The sequence below is a fragment of the Neoarius graeffei genome, chromosome 18, assembly GCF_027579695.1.
Source record: "Neoarius graeffei isolate fNeoGra1 chromosome 18, fNeoGra1.pri, whole genome shotgun sequence".
NCBI lineage: Eukaryota > Metazoa > Chordata > Actinopteri > Siluriformes > Ariidae > Neoarius > Neoarius graeffei.
Window position 1 is genome coordinate 31756075 of NC_083586.1, and position 19461 is coordinate 31775535.

The 19461-nt window shown below is 40.7% G+C and overlaps 1 protein-coding gene across 1 annotated transcript in view; it reads left to right on the forward strand.

Annotated features, from left to right (window-relative positions):
* The window catches only part of tmem39a (transmembrane protein 39A), a 123655-nt gene that overhangs the window by 37882 nt on the left and 66312 nt on the right, over positions 1 to 19461 (forward strand). Inside the window, exon 2 of the mRNA XM_060898694.1 lies at positions 13077 to 13281. Within this exon, the coding sequence (XP_060754677.1) occupies positions 13169 to 13281 (113 nt within the window). The 5' untranslated portion in view covers positions 13077 to 13168. The remainder of the gene's footprint in view (positions 1 to 13076; positions 13282 to 19461) is intronic.

The following is a 19461-nucleotide window of genomic DNA, read 5'->3' on the forward strand; positions in this document are numbered from 1 at the left end:
AATGTAGCCTAGTAAACTAGACCCACCCGCCTAGCGGCCAAAAATATTTTTGCCTACGAGTAGGTCTAGCCTTGCACCATATCAACACACCCCGGGCATCAAATCGTGCCCGCCAATCACAACGCAAGGTTTCTGTTTGGATTTTTTGAGCGGGCTTTTGCAGGAGTGACGACAAGGCTGCGCGACGCTGGAGAAAGCGCAACAGGAAAGATGGCTACGGCTAGTGAACAGCGCGCGTTTGACTCCGCTTTGGAATCAGTTTTAGAAGAATTAGACTTGGAGTTTTCGTTGAAACATGAGCAGGAAGAGGCTCTCCGCTCATTCCTTTTCAAGAAGGACGTTTTCGCTGTTTTGCCGACCGGCTATGGCAAAAGTCTGATCTACCAGCTGGCTCCGCTGGTAGCCAAAAGGATGGGGCTAGTTTGTGCAGTACGAAGAAAACAGCTTTGAAACATTACTTTTTGATTGTTTCTTATTTTCCCGTTATTTTAAATTTAAGGGAAATTATTTCACCAAACACCACTAAATAAAAACTCTCAAAAACAGTTTAAGCAAACCCTTGAAAAACACTTGAAAAAAATGAGTGTGTATGTTAAGTATGTGGTACAGACTCCAAACTTGTGGTCATTATCTCCAAACTTCTTAATATCTAGAACCTGTTTATTAATTAATACGCATTTTGAAAAATTATTTATTTCAAGGTCTCCCCCACTGCTTTCTGTCGCTCTGACTACGTCACAGTCACTGTTGCGCTGATTGGTCAGAGCGTTGGCCTATACGCACAGAGACAGTTTGAAAGACAGCGGTTTGTTCCTCCTACACATTTCCTTCGGAAATGTCTACGACCGAGACCAGACTAAATATTCACATTTAGTATAGCTTGCCAGGCTAATGGAAATGTATAGTAACGTCAAAATTGAGTTTGAATATCTTTGACCTGTGTTTTAAAAAAAAAAAACAACCAAACAAAAAAGCCCTTTGGCTTCCACTTTTGAAGTAAAACGTGTGAACCGAAGCATTTGAATGTGGACTTTAATAGGTGGCACATTAAACTGGATCACGTGTGGTGTCTATGGCAGTACTGGGCTGAGCCAGGATTGGGAAGGTTGGGAGTGTTTTTCTGAAAGTAGCGAGTGTAACTTGGAAATTTTGAAAATTTCATCTTTTTTGGTACAATCTGGTGACTTCTGGAGCTGCAGTTGAGCCTTAAAAAATTTTTTTTTTTTTTTGGGGGGGGGGGGGGGGGTTAATTTTAAGCGTGAATATTTTATTAGGCATGTAACACATTATTTTCTAACTTAATAAAATGTTATAAATTTTTTTTAACTTGGTTTCTTATTCATTAACCAGAACTTTACAAATCACCATCAATAAAATTATCTACAGATTCCTGCAATAAAAACAGAAACCTTAAATTATACTTTCATAACATTACATCACAAAATGTTAGGAATCATTTTGATTCTGTTTAAAAAAGTGCAACAAACAAGAATTAAAATAAGTGAAATTAAGTTACAAATGACAAACTTTCCTGTAGTTACTTGAAATGTAAATACTGTAAACAATACAAAAAATTCAATAATGGTAGTTCATCAAAGTACTATTTAAGGTAATGCAAATCTTGGTGAAAGAGAAACCTTCGAAACCGGAAGAGTGAAAGTGATGATCATGCCGTTACCATGGGAACAGCCTTTTATGAATGCGGAAGTGGGCTCTTGGCGCCGAGTCCGGTGGGACTGAGGAAGGGGACAAGTTTTATGTTTCATCTAATTTAGGTCATTTTTAAAACTATATTATTTGGCAGTAGGCATATAGGAAAGTGTAAAGTTTGTCAATGTTTATCAGGGTTTTTCGAGAAAAATTTAGTATGAGGGCGCTCACCATGGCGGGATTGTGCGGGGGGTTCCCCCTTCCGCTGTGCAACGCCTTTGAAAAATTGAGGCTACAATGGGACATTTTGAGGCTATCTGAGAGGGAAATTGTAACAAATTTTCAACATTGAAAAAGAAAATTAAACTTTGTCACAAACAACACTTAATTCAAATTCTAATACGTCATAATTCAAATTACACAATACTAATTCCTCATGATTTCAAATTGAAATTTCTAATTCAGATGAATCAAACTTAATACATTAAACATTCACCAGAGAAATCTGTTTTCTTATACTAGAATAAGGTAGAGTTAGTTGTTCAAAATGAGGGGGGGAATAATTCCAGAGCAAAATTATTTTCTTTAAAAGGAAATTAAAAAAGTGAACATTGTAAAGTTGGAATCCAACCCAAATCACAAAGTTTGAACCCATGCAAAAAATGTAAGCGCGCTTAAAAAAAAAATTCCTGGAACTCGGCCTTTTTCTCATTTTGCTTTTCCACTGAACACTCGGTGCCTTCATCAGAGGAAGACATCTGGTCTTCGTTCGTCACAGATTCCGCGACGCCGCTGTCACAGCGCTCAGTTGGCGCGTCCTTCAATGAGGGCACGGAACGATCTCTCGATTGTCGCGATCTCGCCATTGGAAACATCTTTAGCCGCTTTGTGACAGAAAAAAAGAAGCCATTTTCTTCTGTCCCGGACAGTCGTTTGCTTTCTTCCGTTTCGTGCCGCTGGATGACATCTTTAAATGCCCAAGTGTCAGCAAAAACAACTTGCAAACAACTTCTGTCAAAAGCTCCCGCGCCGGTGGGTGAAAAGGTCAGTTAGTCTCAAGAAATCTCGCTCTACAAGTCAGCTGACCTTGTATGTAACCCATGTCAAATCTCGCGAGAGCAGCTGCGACAAGTAAGTAAACAAACATGGCACCTCGGTCTGGAAACCGCCGATTCGGATTGTTTTTGCACCGTCTGGCGGTGTATCTACTATGATTGGAATATTTTTGGAGTAATTATAACGTATTTGATGATCGGACACATTGTCGCATGGTGTTGCTGGGATGTTTTCACGGAGAAAAGATCGTTTTGAGGAAGATTGCATGTTGTGCAGTCATATAAGCACATGGCCTAAGTGTGACTTGGGGTTCAATCGGCATTTCGGTAAGGGGGCGCACGCCGAGAGTAAGCGGGCGCAGCGCCCCTGTTCCCCAGTTTAGACGAAAGCATGTTTATCATGCTTGTATGATGATTTAAAAAATAAATAAATAAACTTGCAAAGATATTGATCTAAATACATGACCTACTCATTTTAAACCTGCTGAGCTTCGCCGGCGAAGCTCTCAAAACTCGTAGTATTTTGCTTTGTTTCGAAGTCTGACCAATAAGAACAATACCTTTTTGGCGGTAAATTTGATTTTCTCGATTTAACTTCCATATATGAAAAGTCTCTCTCGGTCTCAGCAGCACACACTTGGCCCATGGCATACTGAGGTTCTCGGAGCTTCTCAACATATCAGTTTCCAATACTTAAAGTGAGGTTTTCCCAGCAAGATATTGCAGTGGACCAGAAAATTTTTACAGCATTTTGTGTTTAAAAGTGATTAAAGAGGTTTGTTTTTGAAGCAGCTAATGGTGAGTAAACAAGATCTTTCTGCTTATTTACCAGTAAAAATGTCAGTCAGATGGCCTCTTCCTGTGCCATTTGTCCATATTTAGTGATTAAATCTACCAGCAACCGAAGGAACCCAGGTTTTCAAGATGTGTCCTGCTCAGATCTGCTTTCACGCCGGGTTTTGACTCTGATGCTTTGACAAACGTTTCAAGAAGTGCCACAGACTGAGCAAAGGGAGGGGAACCAAACATCCGAGCTGCATGAAAATCAGATTTGAGACGCTTGTCTGAAGAGTTTTCGCCTTTGTAAGCCAAAATGTAAGATTTGACTCGATTATCCATGAATAATGTTGTAAATGTCTCAGGTTTCAAAATCGTTCCCTATTTATTTCGGATAAGATTTTGGCATGCGAACAACATGAATTTAAAAAAAAAGTTCCTTGATCAACATCGCAAGCTGATGTGACTGAATGTGTTGGGGTAGCTGTGATATACCGCTCATGATGCAGGCTTCACAAGACCGTACTGAAACAAATGAAAGGTTAAATCTTCGTAAATTTATTTTGTAATGGTGACGTCGAACCAATATCAAACTGCAAGATGAATAAAATGTATGGTAAGAAAAGTAGATCAGGATTTATAATATAAGGTGTGATTTGATTTTTTTTTTTAATGTAATTTTAATCTGGCGGCACGGTGGTGTAGTGGTTAGCGCTGTCGCCTCACAGCAAGAAGGTCCGGGTTCGAGCCCCGGGGCCGGCGAGGGCCTTTCTGTGTGGAGTTTGCATGTTCTCCCCGTGTCCGCGTGGGTTTCCTCCGGGTGCTCCGGTTTCCCCCACAGTCCAAAGACATGCAGGTTAGGTTAACTGGTGACTCTAAATTGACCGTAGGTGTGAATGTGAGTGTGAATGGTTGTCTGTGTCTATGTGTCAGCCCTGTGATGACCTGGCGACTTGTCCAGGGTGTACCCCGCCTTTCGCCCGTAGTCAGCTGGGATAGACTCCAGCTTGCCTGCGACCCTGTAGAAGGATAAAGCGGCTAGAGATAATGATATGAGTTTTAATCTGAAATGTATTTCATGGCAGTGTTATCAAAGGTAGCCTGCCTTTCAGATTTTAAGTGTAGGTCAAAAAGAATTTTCCCCGACACCCAATTATTATTTTTTAATGGACTGAAAGCTACTGAATTTGAGTCACAGACTTCCTTTTTTTTTTTTTTTTTTTTTAAATTAGAACAATTAATTAATTTAGGGCCACATGGCCCTAAATTCTCTGCTATTTTTTTCCTGCTTCACCATGACCCAATTCAAGATACTATGTCATGCATCACATGGTGGGCTTTCCCTGTTCACGCAAGGCATTGTGGGATACAAATTTGAAACGGGAGAGAAAAATGGAGGAAGCAAGTATGCGAATGAAACCATGAAAAACTGACTAGTCACGGAAAGCAAGAAGAAAAGATATGTTGCGAAGGAAAGGAAACGCAGGACCAAACTAATAAATATTGGCGGTCAGCGAGCAGCTCGGTGTGATCAGCTGTTCGTTTAGCAACAGAATGATGGAACAGTCAAAGGGAGACCTGCACGTGCGCACACGGACTTCCTCTGTCTGCTTGACTGTGTGACGCGAGTGATTTCATGCACATTATTTGCTTGGGAATCCCCTCAAATTAAATAACTTCCCAGCTACAGAATGGCCTGGGGATTTTTTTTTTTGGAAGATATTACAGAAATAAACATATCACAATGACCAAATTTCAGAGGGAACTGAATTTCACCGATTTTATGAAATCGAATGGCCATCTACTTTTAACATGGAACAGCTGCTTGGTGGTAGATTTGTTTTTAAATGATTAGGCTAAATAATTTCAAGTCATTCTGAAATGGACAGGTGGGTCACACTTAGTGATTTAATTGTGTAGATGAGGAAAAACAATCGATTTTGGTTCATATCCATTCCCCATTTCGTTTCCAAAACGGCGCAAAAAAAAAAAAAAGTGGTCAAATGTTAAAGCAGATGCGCAGAACCTTTATTTTTAAATAAATTTCTGAGTGGATAGGATCGCCATCCTTGACTTTTGTATGCTGCATAAATGGAAATAAAATAATATATTTTTGAGAGTTAAAATCAACCGCAAAGTTGGCATTGGAGCTGCCCCGCTGAGTCAGCCAGCCCTGAGCGCGTGACGTCACGTCACAGCGGGAACCGGTTTTAAGGCCGAGGCCTTTTACAGCTATAGACCAAAGTCATATAAATAAAAATTTATGGTGAAAGTAAGAAATCCCATTACCGACTCGCTCAACTAAGACTGATTTGACTTCACTGATTGTGGGTTGACTCTCATTAAAACAGGATGGGTGTTATAACTTATGCAGCATACATGTACATGCATGCATCTTCACTGATAACATAAAAGGCTCATTAAATAATCAGATGAACTGAGACAATCACATTCTGAAGCAAATTAAATCATCTTATACCGCTAACTTAAACACACGATACATGTTACATGTATTAATTTAAATGCAGGTAAACAAGAAATGTTTTGGTATCCAAATGAGTCGGAGCTTACTCGTCTGTGTTCTCACTTCTTGAAGGTCGACCTTATGGCTGACTGTTTTGAAACAATCTGACTTTCAGTTGTTCGTTCAGTTCTCCATTCATTCGCTTCTTCCATGTAAGGGCGAGATGGCAGCAAATATCCAGTTTAGAAATCAGACAGCTGCGACACTCATTCTCCGTTTTCTCCAAACTGAGTACTCCACCATTACTGCTCGGCTCAGGCAATTACTAAAACCCGGGACGGAGTGGGACGTCACCAGTTTTAGCAGCAACCGTAGGGAGGTCACTGCCCAACTGATATGTCGCATCCCGTTCCGTCCCGGGTTTTACCAACAACCCTCGGTTCACTCCGGGAGAACTGGTGCAACTGAACTTGCTTTCCTTTAAAAATAAATAAATAAAATACTTGTTTTCTTTTCCTTTAATTGTTGGTCCTGCACCCTCTTTCAGTACGGGCTTATAGCCAACGCTCCTCAACAGATCAGAGGTCTCGTACGAGTCTTCAGTAAAATGTGCAGAGCAGAGGAGAGACCACTTCATAGGTGCCCAATGTGCCCGTGAACTTCTCGCAAAACGCATCCGAATCTTTGCAGTTTGAACATTCTTGGGCCATGAATGCGACGTAAATCCACCTTCTGTTGTGTTGTTGCACCGGCCAGCAACACATCTACGTGGCATGGCGATAAATTAGCTCAAAATGGAGGATCGGAGTTGCAGTCAGCTCTGTTTTTTAGTATAGCGGAAATGGCGATGAGACCGATAGACTTCCTGCTGTGACGTTACGGATGTCGAGGTCGTTCACTCAGACCGCTACCTATATGAATCACTTTAATCGTAAGAATTACTCTATTAGTTATTGTTAACGCGTAAAACTATTCCTATGCCATTCTTGAGGTCTCAAGGCATTTATAAACGAAAGTGAGGCCATGGCTCTGCGTATCTGCTTTACAATGAGAGATTTTTCTTTTAAGCGTTAACTGAACATTCACACTTCTGTGTTGTTAGCCATGCATGCTATAGCTCATATCTAAACAAATGGATGCGTGATGTAGACAGATTCTGATGGATGGCTACATCAGTCCCTGCAGATACGAAGCCTTTGTTTGCAATAATAAAGGGTTCTCACGTTTAAGAACCAATACGCAGAACCCAAATTCAATTTGTTTGTATGAGTACTTAGCACATTGGATTCGGTTCTGATTTGGAACGGAGTTTTGCTTCCCAGCGCTGTCAGCACAACACATGCCATGCTTCTGAATTGGTTTGGATACCGGTGTGACTTATTTCAAGCTCGGCAAACAGAAGTCGATTTTAACCTGCATGTCAGATCGCCATCAAGCCAACGTTTCAGTGTTTTTGTCGAAGTTCATGTGAGCCAAATGAAACGAGGCTGTGTGACTTGTGCTTGAAACATGCCATAAACTTCTGATTAGCTTCTGGACTGCTGTGTAAGCATGCTTCAAGGCAGTTAGGTTCCTACTCGCAAGCTTTGTACTCTGTGCTGCTCCTCCCACTGAAGCGGCCTCCTGGCTTGTCATAAGCAGCAGCGCTCATAATTAATATGAAACAGAAATATCGTGATATGACGTTGGCTTCTCAAGTCTCAATGATTTTGTATTGCAATATTCAAGACAACCAAATTTTGTCATGTTCGTGCTCCATAACACGACCTGACCAGAGAGGAAGTCAGGGTTTCCCATACATAGACCATTGTGTGGCGCAGCGCCACACAATGGATTCCTATCACCACACAATCAGACTCGTGATTTTGAAAAAAAAATAATTCCGTTGCGTATCGTTCCATTCATTCATAGTGCTCTTTCTTCTCATTCACGCGCGCGCGCACTCACACAGAGACGGAGAGGTGTGTACACAGGCCTGCCGGTGCGCATATACCCGGACTGCAAGTAGGCCTGTTAGGCTAGTTAAAAATAACGCAGCCTTCCCGATTCGCCTTCCGACCCCTTATTTTAAAAGGTAGCCTACGTCATGCTTGTGATGAGCTTTATCATAGCCTTCTTGGCTTACAGGAAATGGACATCCCTGAGTCAGGCTATAAACCAATTTTGATGCATGCAGTAGCAGCTTGACGCGAGGAACTGGCCTTATTGCATTATCCCGTTTATCCCGCTTGAGCAATGACTTCCCTTACGATAGGGCACTGGAGTTTTTTTTCAGGAAGCCACGCAGAATTAAATGTTCTGATAGGGCATGCAGGCTTTGCACCAATTAAGGTAATGCTTTTTCATTACTGTTAGTTGCCTTGGTGTTACCTTAAGTGGCTTCTTACATCTAATTATGATATTTTATTATTTTGTTACATTATACTATTTATTTCATTTTAGTATTGGTTGAGGTGAGTTCAATATTTAAAATAAAAACCTCCAGCTTGTTTTTTGCAATTTATTCCTTGAATGTCAACTAAAGAATGATTGAAAGATTGCCACCAAAAAGGCAAAAAACTACGGTAAAAACCAGAGATGCACCGATTGACTGGCTGCGGATCGGAATCGGCCGATTTTCACGTGATCGGCCATGACCGGCGACCGGCCGGTTAAAATTAAAATATGCCGATTTTCTGCCGATCAAAACTTGTGTATCACATAGAGATGAAAGTGGAAATACTCGTAATTCGCAACTAAAAAGACTGCAGCTACACTGGCAGCTTGAACATGCTTTCTAGTGCGATTGTGTTGCGCTTGCGCAGAACAGTGTCAGTCCTGCGTGCCTAACGAGCTCCGGCGCGCACGCACCGTTAACAAAAAAAAAAAATTCACTATATTTGGATATATTCTATATCCAAATATAGTGAATTTTTGTTTTGTGCCGGATATTGAATGTGAAAAGAAGAAAACATTTGTGGTTGTATGAATTTCCCATTACAGGAATTAATACGTTAACCTATTACCAAACATCTAGTTAGATTTGTACAGAGAGAGAGAGAGAAAAAAATGTCTTTTTGTTTGTTTTACAACCTTGGTTGCACTTGATTCCGTTGGAAATTCCTCTACAAATACACATTTGACAAAGATGATAGAATGGCTATGGTATAAGTATGACTGGAAATTATTTTTGTATTTTGATACTGAATGAAGTGGGTTGTTCTATAAGGCATAAGTTTTCAGATCTAAATAGGCTTATGAAAGTGTGTTCCATAGCAGTAGGCAAATAATGTATGAGGAGGAAGTTGATTTTGTGCCAGATATTGGATGGGAAAAGAAATGTTTGTGAATTTCCTGTTTCAGGAATTAATGTTAATACCAAACATGAAGAAAGATTTTACAAAGAGCAATGTCTTTTTGTTTGTTTTCAACCTTTGAGGTGTTGAAAATGTATTACTGAAAATCTGGCAGAATGTTCTATTAAAGAAAAGATAAAAAGAAAATAGTCTTTGTGTGTGCTGTGAAGTGGTTTGAAAAAAATGAAATCGGAATCGGCCAAAATTGGTATCGGCAGGTCACACTCCATGGGAAATCGGAATCGGCCCAAAAAATTGCAATCGGTGCATCTCAAGTAAAAACTAAACTTCAATTTTGGTGAGTAATTTTCATAAATTTAAAAGACAGGTTTTCCACCAACATCAAGCCCAGCAAGCTAATGGCCTGCCCTGTAATGTAAAGTTGGGTCGAGGAATGAAACCAGGCAGGGTTCTGGTAAAAACTGTTTTAGCGGTCTTCTCTTAAAGAACTTAAAAGAATTTAGATTGAACTGAATAATCTCAAATGCTTCTTGTAGCTTTAAAATAGTCCCAGCAGGTGACTCTGAAGAAAAATACTGTGTGTTTGAACACTGCCCGCTGTAAACACTTTGCATACACCCCAATGACCGACTCCACCAACCGCCACGACACCACCGTGCACGATTCCCTCATCGGCACAGTGGAGCACCACAAACTGCTACCTGGTCTTTGGGAAACACTGGAAGTGACCACATACCTGCGTGCCCTTTCGATTGTTTTAATAGTTGCTAGTTTGACTCGCTCTTCATTTCAATGCCAGCTACTGTCCACTGAACCAGGTGTCAGTAAACACGAGTTATTTATTGAGAAACAGCGACATGGTAATATTTAACTGCTTTAAAAGGTTAAGTGGTGTCTGTGTTATGGATGTTTAAGACTATTCTTCAGCTCTGTATTCCTTTTTGGGCACAGTTAATGGTTCCCAGGAAGAGGAATGTTTTGAAGTTTCTTCAACTAACTTGCATTCTTTTCAATCTAATTTTGTAGTTTAGAGCACGTGTCCCATGTTCTTGTGCCAACATGAGCAGCCTTTAGATTTATTTCCCTTTCTGTTTCCCCACAATCTGAATGCATGCAAATATTTAAAAGCTTCTCCCAAATAAGCTTAATGCTTTTTTTTTTTTTTTTAAGTACAGTGGTGCTTGAAAGTTTGTGAACCCTTTAGAATTTTCTACATTTCTGTATAAATATGACCTAAAACATGATCAGATTTTCACACAAGTCCTAAAAGTAGATAAAGAGAACCCAGTTAAACAGAGACAAAAATATTATACTTGGTCATTTATTTATTGAGGAAAATGATCCAATATTACAGATCTGTGAGTGGCAATAGTATGTGAACCTCTAGGATTAGCAGTTAATTTGAAGGTGAAATTGCAGTCAGGTGTTTTCAATCAATGGGATGACAATCAGGTGTGAGTGGGCACCCTGTTTTATTTAAAGAACAGGGATCTATCAAAGTCTGATCTTCACAACACATGTTTGTGGAAGTGTATCATGGCATGAACAAAGGAGATTTCTGAGGATCTCAGAAAAAGCGTTGTTGATGCTCATCAGGCTGGAAAAGGTTACAAAACCATCTCTAAAGAGTTTGGACTCCACCAATCCACAGTCAGACAGATTGTGAACAAATGGAGGAAATTCAAGACCATTGTTACCCTCCCCAGGAGTGGTCGACCAACAAAGATCACTCCAAGAGCAAGGCGTGTAATAGTTGGCGAGGTCACAAAGGACCCCAGAGTAACTTCTAAGCAACTGAAGGCCTCTCGTACATTGGCTAATGTTCATGAGTCCACCATCAGGAGAACACTGAACAGCAATGGTGTGCATGGCAGGGTTGCAAGGAGAAAGCCACTGCTCTCCAAAAAGAACATTGCTGCTCGTCTGCAGTTTGCTAAAGATCACGTGGACAAGCCAGAAGGGTATTGGAAAAATGTTTTGTGGACAGATGAGACCAAAATAGAACTTTTTGGTTTAAATGAGAAGCGTTATGTTTGGAGAAAGGAAAACACTGCATTCCAGCATAAGAACCTCATCCCATCTGTGAAACATGGTGGTGGTAGTATCATGGTTTGGGCCTGTTTTGCTGCATCTGGGCCAAGACGGCTTGCCTTCATTGATGGAACAATGAATTCTGAATTATACCAGCGAATTCTAAAGGAGAATGTCAGGACATCTGTCCATGAACTGAATCTCAAGAGAAGGTGGGTCATGCAGCAAGACGTTGTTCTACCAAAGAATGGTTAAAGAATAAAGTTAATGTTTTGGAATGGCTAAGTCAAAGTCCTGATCTTAATCCAGTTGAAATGTTGTGGAAGGACCTGAAGCGAGCAGTTCATGTGAGGAAACCCACCAACATCCCAGAGTTGAAGCTGTTCTGTATGGAGGAATGGGCTAAAATTCCTCCAAGCCGGTGTGCAGGACTGATCAACAGTTACCGGAAACATTTAGTTGCAGTTATTGCTGCACAAGGGGGTCACACCAGATACTGAAAGCAAAGGTTCACATACTTTTTCCACTCACAGATATGAAATATTGGATCATTTTCCTCAATAAATAAATGACCAAGTATAATATTTTTGTCTCATTTGTTTAACTGGGTTCTCTTTATCTACTTTTAGGACTTGTGTGAAAATCTGATCATGTTTTAGGTCATATTTATGCAGAAATATAGAAAATTCTAAAGGGTTCATAAATTTTCAAGCACCATTGTACATCTGTTTTTGGGCAATTCCATGTAAATGTCAACCTCACCATGCAAAAATAAAGCAACATGTAATACATCAAAACCACTCAGAGATATCACCTCGGCCTGTATTTTACAGATGTGAATAAGTTGAACCAATTTGTAACCAACCTAATATGTCACTGTCAGCCTTTTTCTTATAATGTAAACCCCAAGCTAAAATCAACGTTGATCATGTACAATTCTATATTATTGCCACAAGCCACAGAAATGTATGCTAAAATCCACAAAACAGCAAAACAATAGCCATCCTAAATATTATTTAAGAACTTTGATAGTTTTAGCTGATATTTAGAGAGTTTTTCAAAGGGTTATGATGGTTAAATTGCTGATTTTCTAAACATATGCCATGTCTATTTCAGACGCGTCACATCCATAACGGAATTTCGTCACATCCATAACGCTGACTTTTCCTTCCGAAACTGCATGAAATACAAAACATTTTAAACAAAGATTTTTTAATATTCACCTTGGACCCCTCTATCAAATGGATATCTCCATTTCGACATTAGGTTTACAATTTCACAGAGTTTGATAAAAATGTACAGTCACCCAAGAAAAGTGATACTTTTTCTGTCACATCCATAACGCATCTTTTATTGGCATTTTCTGGCATGCCCTAGATGTACTATGGGAATTGTTCTTGTTCTATCACTTCTCCAGTATGGTACAGCCTTAAAATATGCAACACCTGTTTAAATACCGGGAGACAATAAAACATGCACTGGGTCATTTGTTGCCATTTTGAGTTCAAGTGTCACGTCCATAACGCTGGAATTGCTCTTTTGCATCAGTTTTTGCACCATTTTTCACATTCCACCAAGTTTTTTTTTTTTTTTTCCCCTGATGCTGTGCATTATTATTATTATTATTTTTATTATTATTATTATATATTCATTGTCAAAGATCAGGTTATTGAGGTAATTGTTTAAATCTGATCTCACAGCTCATGTTATGACATTGAAACCTTGGTGATTTTGAATTCTATGTTGCTATGTCTCTAATTATGGAGTTTAATTTTGACACACACTCTTGTTTTTCCCCCCCAGTGGCCTGGCTGCACTGGGGGAGGAGGCCGTGAAGACGTTGACGCTGGGAGCTGCTGGGATTGTGCTGGTGGTCGGCAGTGTGCAAGCCGGACATGCCCGGGGGCCGCAGGGGTCCGAGTAGACAGCAGCTGAGCCGCTCTGCCTTGCCCTCCCTGCAAACTCTGGTGGGGGGTGGCCTCAGCAACGGCACGGGCCACAGGAGCAGGTATGGCTTCCCATGTCTCTGTCCATACATCTTTTCCAGCACGTGTCTTATGTACAATTCCAAAAATCATAAACCCTCGGGGTCAGTTTCAGTTGACCTGGTTGTTTTAATTGTTGAGCAGTAGTATGATCAGACCTCTGAAGGTGGTTCAGTTTATTTTTAGAGAGCTTTTAAGCAGTGACTGTCAGAGAGACTGTCCCCTCCAAAAGTATTGGAACAGCATCCCCCATATAAATACACTGAAGACTTAAGTTTGAGGAAAAAGATAAATGAGAGAATAAATCAGAATTTCGGCTTTCATTTCTTGATATTTATATCAAAATGTGTTGAACAACTTGGAACATGGCACCTTTTGTTTGAACCCACCCATTTTTCAAGCCATCAGTACTACTGGCACATAGTTACTGACTGACATTTCTTTGTGCCCAAGCACATGGCCTCTCACCCATTACATAGCTAGGGTTACGGGGGGCTTGTCCTCTGGTAACCGCAAGAGTTTGATTCCTTTCTACTCACATCTGTATTGCAGCGTGCCTTACTAGTTGGCAGGAGGTACCTTTTTTTATGATGGTCTTTGGTACAACCCAAGTGCAAGTAGAACTCGATGATCTCCCAGTTGAGAGGCGGACATGCTAACCACTAGGCCAGCTCTTTGTGATGACTGCATTTGTTAAAAAAGCATAAACCAGCATGAAGACCAGTGAGCTGTCTGTGATAAAAGCATTTTGAATTTGAAAAAAGGGGGAAATCAGAGCTCTTGCATAAGAATTGGGCATAGCCAAGACAACAATTTGGAATGTCCTGTAAAACAAAGAAACCACTGGTGTACTAACAACCACACATTGAACAGATTGGCCAAGGACACGACAGCAGTTGATGATGGAAACACTGTCAGAGCTGTGGAGAAAACTCCCATATAAATGAGTCAGTGACATTAACGACAGTCTCCACAGGGCAGGGCTGAAGGGATCACAATCTACCATTTGAAGAAGACTTTGAGAGCAAAAATATCGAGACCATACCACAAGATGCAAACCACTCCTCAGCAGTAAGAATCAGACGACCAGATCGGAGTTCACAAAGAAGTACAGAGACGAGCCACAAAAGTAACCTCTACCAAAGTAAAGGAAAGGCCAAAGTGTGGAGAAAGAAATGTCTGGTCATGACCCAAAACACATGAGCTCATCGGTCAAGCAGTATTGAGGGAGTGCCATCGCTTGGGCTTGCATGGCTGCTTCTGGAACAAGCTCACTAATGTTTTTGATGCATCTCTGATGGTATGATCAAAACGAGTTCAGAAATATTCTGCTAATTTCCAACCAAAGCCATTCCAGTACTTTTGGAGAGGGAGCGATTTCCTTAGTTCCCAGTCCCTGCTAGTTTTTGGATGAAGTGAAAATGGTGATGGCTAATTTCAAAATGACTAGGCTAGTCCGATAATGCTGTGTTCACACTTGTACTGGTACGAAAGTGGTATAACTATCGATACAAAGCGTACCGGTACAGTTTAGTGCATCTGTCCACACTAGCGAGAAATGTTTGCGGTTTTCTTTCACGGAAGTTGAAGTGCGTGAAATGTTTCCGTGGTTACCGAGTAACTTCCTTCCGAGAATATGGCGGATGAAACAACGTGTGTGCGCTTTTTGTTGTCAATGTACAGTCTGTATTTCTGGTGGTCATTTATTCAGTCGAATTGTATAAAACGCGTGAGGCAGTTGAGAAAGAAACAAAGAAAATGAATCTCCCTTTCTCTCCCCTCACTTTCTCCCTCTTTCCTTCTCTTCCCCTCCCTTTCTCTCCCTTTCTCCCCCCTTTCTTTGCTCCATGTAGCTCCACGGTCGTTTTGAGCCATTTTGACGTTTTATTTACAGCTGGAAAGCGCGGGCGTATTGTATTGTATGAATAACCCGGAAGACGTAGGAATGGTTCATTGCGCTTGCGCGTTATATTTGTATCGATACAGAGCCGCTTCATCTGTCCACACTACAGCGAAGCGCTACTGTACCGGTACGAAACCCATACATTTGTGGGTTTCGTACCGATACAGTTATACCGCTACAGTACCGGTATAGTTGCTAGTGTGGACAGGTGTTGCGGTACGAAAGTAGTTTCGTATCGGTACAAAATCCCTAGTGTGGACAGGGTATATAACTAACTAAAGGGCAGCGTTATACTTCAGTAAGCGACAAGCACTTGTTCACTCTAAATGTTAATGAGCTGTAATGTAGTATCCATGCCCTTTTTGATCCATTATGTTGTGTAACACCTCTCATTTATCAACATATCACTTGGCTTGCGTTTGTATTGTACTCTGCACGTCTCATTGACTTCCAGCACACACCAGTGCGATCAGTTCCTCTTTCTCCAATTCCTCCCTTCACTACTTGTGGTTTTGCTTCTCCAATTCAAGTTGATTTTAAGTAACTCATAAAACATCGCTTTTAAATGAGTGACATTCATCCTGGAGTGGTGACTCATCCAGCGGAGATGAGAGTTTGACTGTTACGAGACACAGTGAAGGAGTAGTGCACTTAATAAAGCTCATTGACTGTCAGCAGTCAGTGTGAGGCTTCTCGGAGGATTGATTTTGGTCAGTCTGGGCATTGATCTACTCGTGTTCAATCACAGACAAGCAAACACACAGAAAAACAATCCATCAGGTATTTCCAGTGACTTCTTGCCAGTGTTCTTTCATTCTAAATGCCCATGCTTAACGTTGTCTGCCTGCCTGTCTGGCCCTCAGCAGGATTTTCGATTTATTTTAATAAGAAGAAATGGGTAACATGTCGTAATGTCTTGGCATCGTTCTTTATTCTGATTGGTCAGAAGGTGGTAATGTGTTCTGGTTTCTTTAGTAAGAACTTGCAACAGGGACTTCACAAGTGCATAAGTGTTGTTTAATTTAGGACTGTCACTTGTTTTAAAAAAAAAATTGATCTAATTTATTACGTACTCTGATCAATTACTGTAATCGATTTTTGTTTTGAAAGTATTTAAAAAAAATTCAATTCAAATTAATTTTGGCAGATAAGTGAATCAATGAATAATCATTATAGACTTTAAAGATCAATGTCTCTCGCTATTATTATTATTAATACAGTAACACCGAGGGCAGCACGGTGGTGTAGTGGTTAGCACTGTCGCCTCATAGCAAGAAGGTCCGGGTTCAAGCCCAGCGGCCGACGAGGGCCTTTCTGTGCGGAGTTTGCATGTTCTCCCCGTGTCCGCGTGGGTTTCCTCCGGGTGCTCCGGTTTCCCCCACAGTCCAAAGACATGCAGGTTAGGTTAACTGGTGACTCTAAGGCTACATCCGCACGACAACGGCAACGAGATTTTATTAAAAAAATATCGCGTCCACATGGGCAACGGATCAGTAAAATATCAGGTACATATGGCAACGCAACGCTTGCTGAAAACGATGCAATACACATGCCACACCTCTACGTGCGCTGTAAGACGGTCCCATCGAAGACACCAGAACAATAGAAGAAGTAGGACGCATGCACATAAACACCTTCCCCTACCCGGCGTGAAGCACTCACAGGAACAAGCACACAACAACAAGAAGATGGCTGCGACTACGCGAGGAAATCGTGCCTTCTGTGTGTACAAATTAGTTTTATTAGTGTGCATAGTTTTATATAACTTAATTTTCTTATTGTGTGTGAACATTTTGAAAAGTATTTATATAATTTATATAACTTTTTATATTGTGTGTGAACATTTTGAAAAGCAGTCTTATCCAATAAAAAAAGAAATTCAAGAAATGGTTCAGTTACTTGTTTATTTAAAAGAAAAGCTGTGTACAAAAGTGAATGCAATGCAGTGGTTAATACAAAACAGCGAGAGTGCTGCTTGTTCTAGTCATGTGGTTGTGACGTCATCGTAAACAAATCCGTTCTACTCATCCAGACGACTTCGCAACGGCGCCGTTGCCAGATTTTTCCATTCTGGAACCCGTTCTCGTTTTGGGGCACCCAAAACGCCGGTGCCGTGTGGACGCCAGGCCAAAACGATAAACAATTTTATCAGATTCACCTGAATCCGTTGCCGTGTGGACAGCCTCTTAATTGACCGTAGGTGTGAATGTGAGTGTGAATGGTTGTCTGTGTCTATGTGTCAGCCCTGTGATGACCTGGCGACTTGTCCAGGGTGTACCCCGCCTTTCACCCGTAGTCAGCTGGGATAGACTCCAGCTTGCCTGCGACCCTGTAGAACAGGATAAAGCGGCTACAGATAATGAGATGAGACAGTAACACAGAGGTAATTGTGATTACTAACTGAAGTCCAGTGATCACCAGTCAGCGCAATATACTGGGCTTCAGCCACGACCTCTTTTTGTTCTCTTTTCTGTGTTGTAAAGCTGCTGGATTTTGGGTACAATTGTGTTTCTTAGTGATTGCTTAAGTTGTGTCAGAAGATGCGATCTGTAAAGCCTCTGCTAACCCCCAGGGCTGCAACGATTCACTCAGACTTGCTCTGTGTTTCCGAAATCACCCCCTACTCACTATATTAGGGCACTATATAGTGAGGACGCCATTTTGTAGCGCTGTCCGAAACGATATTGAGGATTATTTACACCCTATATAGTGCACTCAAAGTATCCCACAATGCATCACGAAAAGTAGTGTACATCCAATGGTCACTAACCAAAGCAGTATATCCCATCATGCATTGCGGTCACGCAAAAAAAAAAAAATCAAATTAAAAGTCTCAAATTTGATTTAATAAAAGGCAGCGGCAAAGAAGAAAGTATTCAGCCTTGATTTAAAAGAACTGAAAGATGCAGGTACTTTGTATTGATTAATGTGGGAAATGCGCTCAGTATAATATGGATTTATCACAAAAACACATGCATGCATTTATTATTTTTGAAAACCCACCAGCCGACTGATCCGGCATGTTTTAATTGTGCGACAGTAATGATATAAATACTAGCACGACGGAATAGTGTCCGAAAACTTTTTTTTTTTTTTTTAATTTTACCAATGAGCTCACTATATAGTCCTCTATATAGTAATTCCCTATATAGTGAGTAGTGAACGAGTGAGCGATTTTGGACCCAGGTTTAGATTCGATTCACGATTCATACCCTTTGATTCATTTCAGTTTGATTCTCCAACTAAATATAAAGGACAAACAAACCTCAGATTTTAAACTTTAACAAAAGCCCATTTAATTTTGTCTGGAAAGATGAAAACTTTCCAAATGCTGACTCGGGAACAGGATATGTAAGTGTAAAATGCTTAACCCTTATATGATGTTCGGGTCTGTGGGAGCCGTTTTCTTTAACCATATATGCTGCTCGTGTTTTGCTTGTAATTGGGTTGAAGTAAACATCTGTTAATTATTTAATATCAAATTATTTGATTGAATTTAAACCACCAAAATGCAGCGGATCCACCAGACCCACGAAGTGAGTAATAAAAATATGAACACACAAGGGTTAAAACAAAATATATTAAATAAGTTCAAATCAGGATATTTTGGCAATTGAATTGATGAATTCCTGAGCACAGAGCAGTGAGTCTGTCACTCTCACTCACAAACACCTTCCTCTTCAAAGAGAGTTATTTAATATTTATGCATATTCATATCAGTACACTCGTACAAGTAACAGAAGGAACTCGGCAACATGTAAAACGGTTTTGTAACTTTGGCTCTAAACTCTAACTGATAATGGGTGAAGTATGCGCGAGCGGCGACACGGTCTGTTGTGCGTCTCCTCTTGCCTGTTTTGTTTGTTTTAAATCATGTGCCTTTTATACGCAACAAAAACAGCAATCATTTAAGTTCCTGAACCATCAGCGTGTAAGCTACAAAATGAAACTGAACTTAGTTGTTCTACTGGTGATCTTGATCACTTTTCTAGTCGATCTCGTCAGACATGCAGATGGCTACAAGTCAAATATGCATGATGGCCAAGCAAATCGCATCACCTACACAAGTCTGCTGAATCTCAGACCATCTGCACTCCCTCGCTTGGATGACACATCGCTGCTATCACTCGATTGTGTCAAAAGTAAGAACTCTAAAGCAAGGAAACGCGGAAGGAAAGGTGGGATCCGGGACCGGATTAAAAGGCAACCCTACCAACAACCACTTCCATCGATCATGCTGGGCAATGTCCAAAGTTTAAGGAACAAGGTAGATGAGCTGCGAGCCAGCAGCCAATACCTT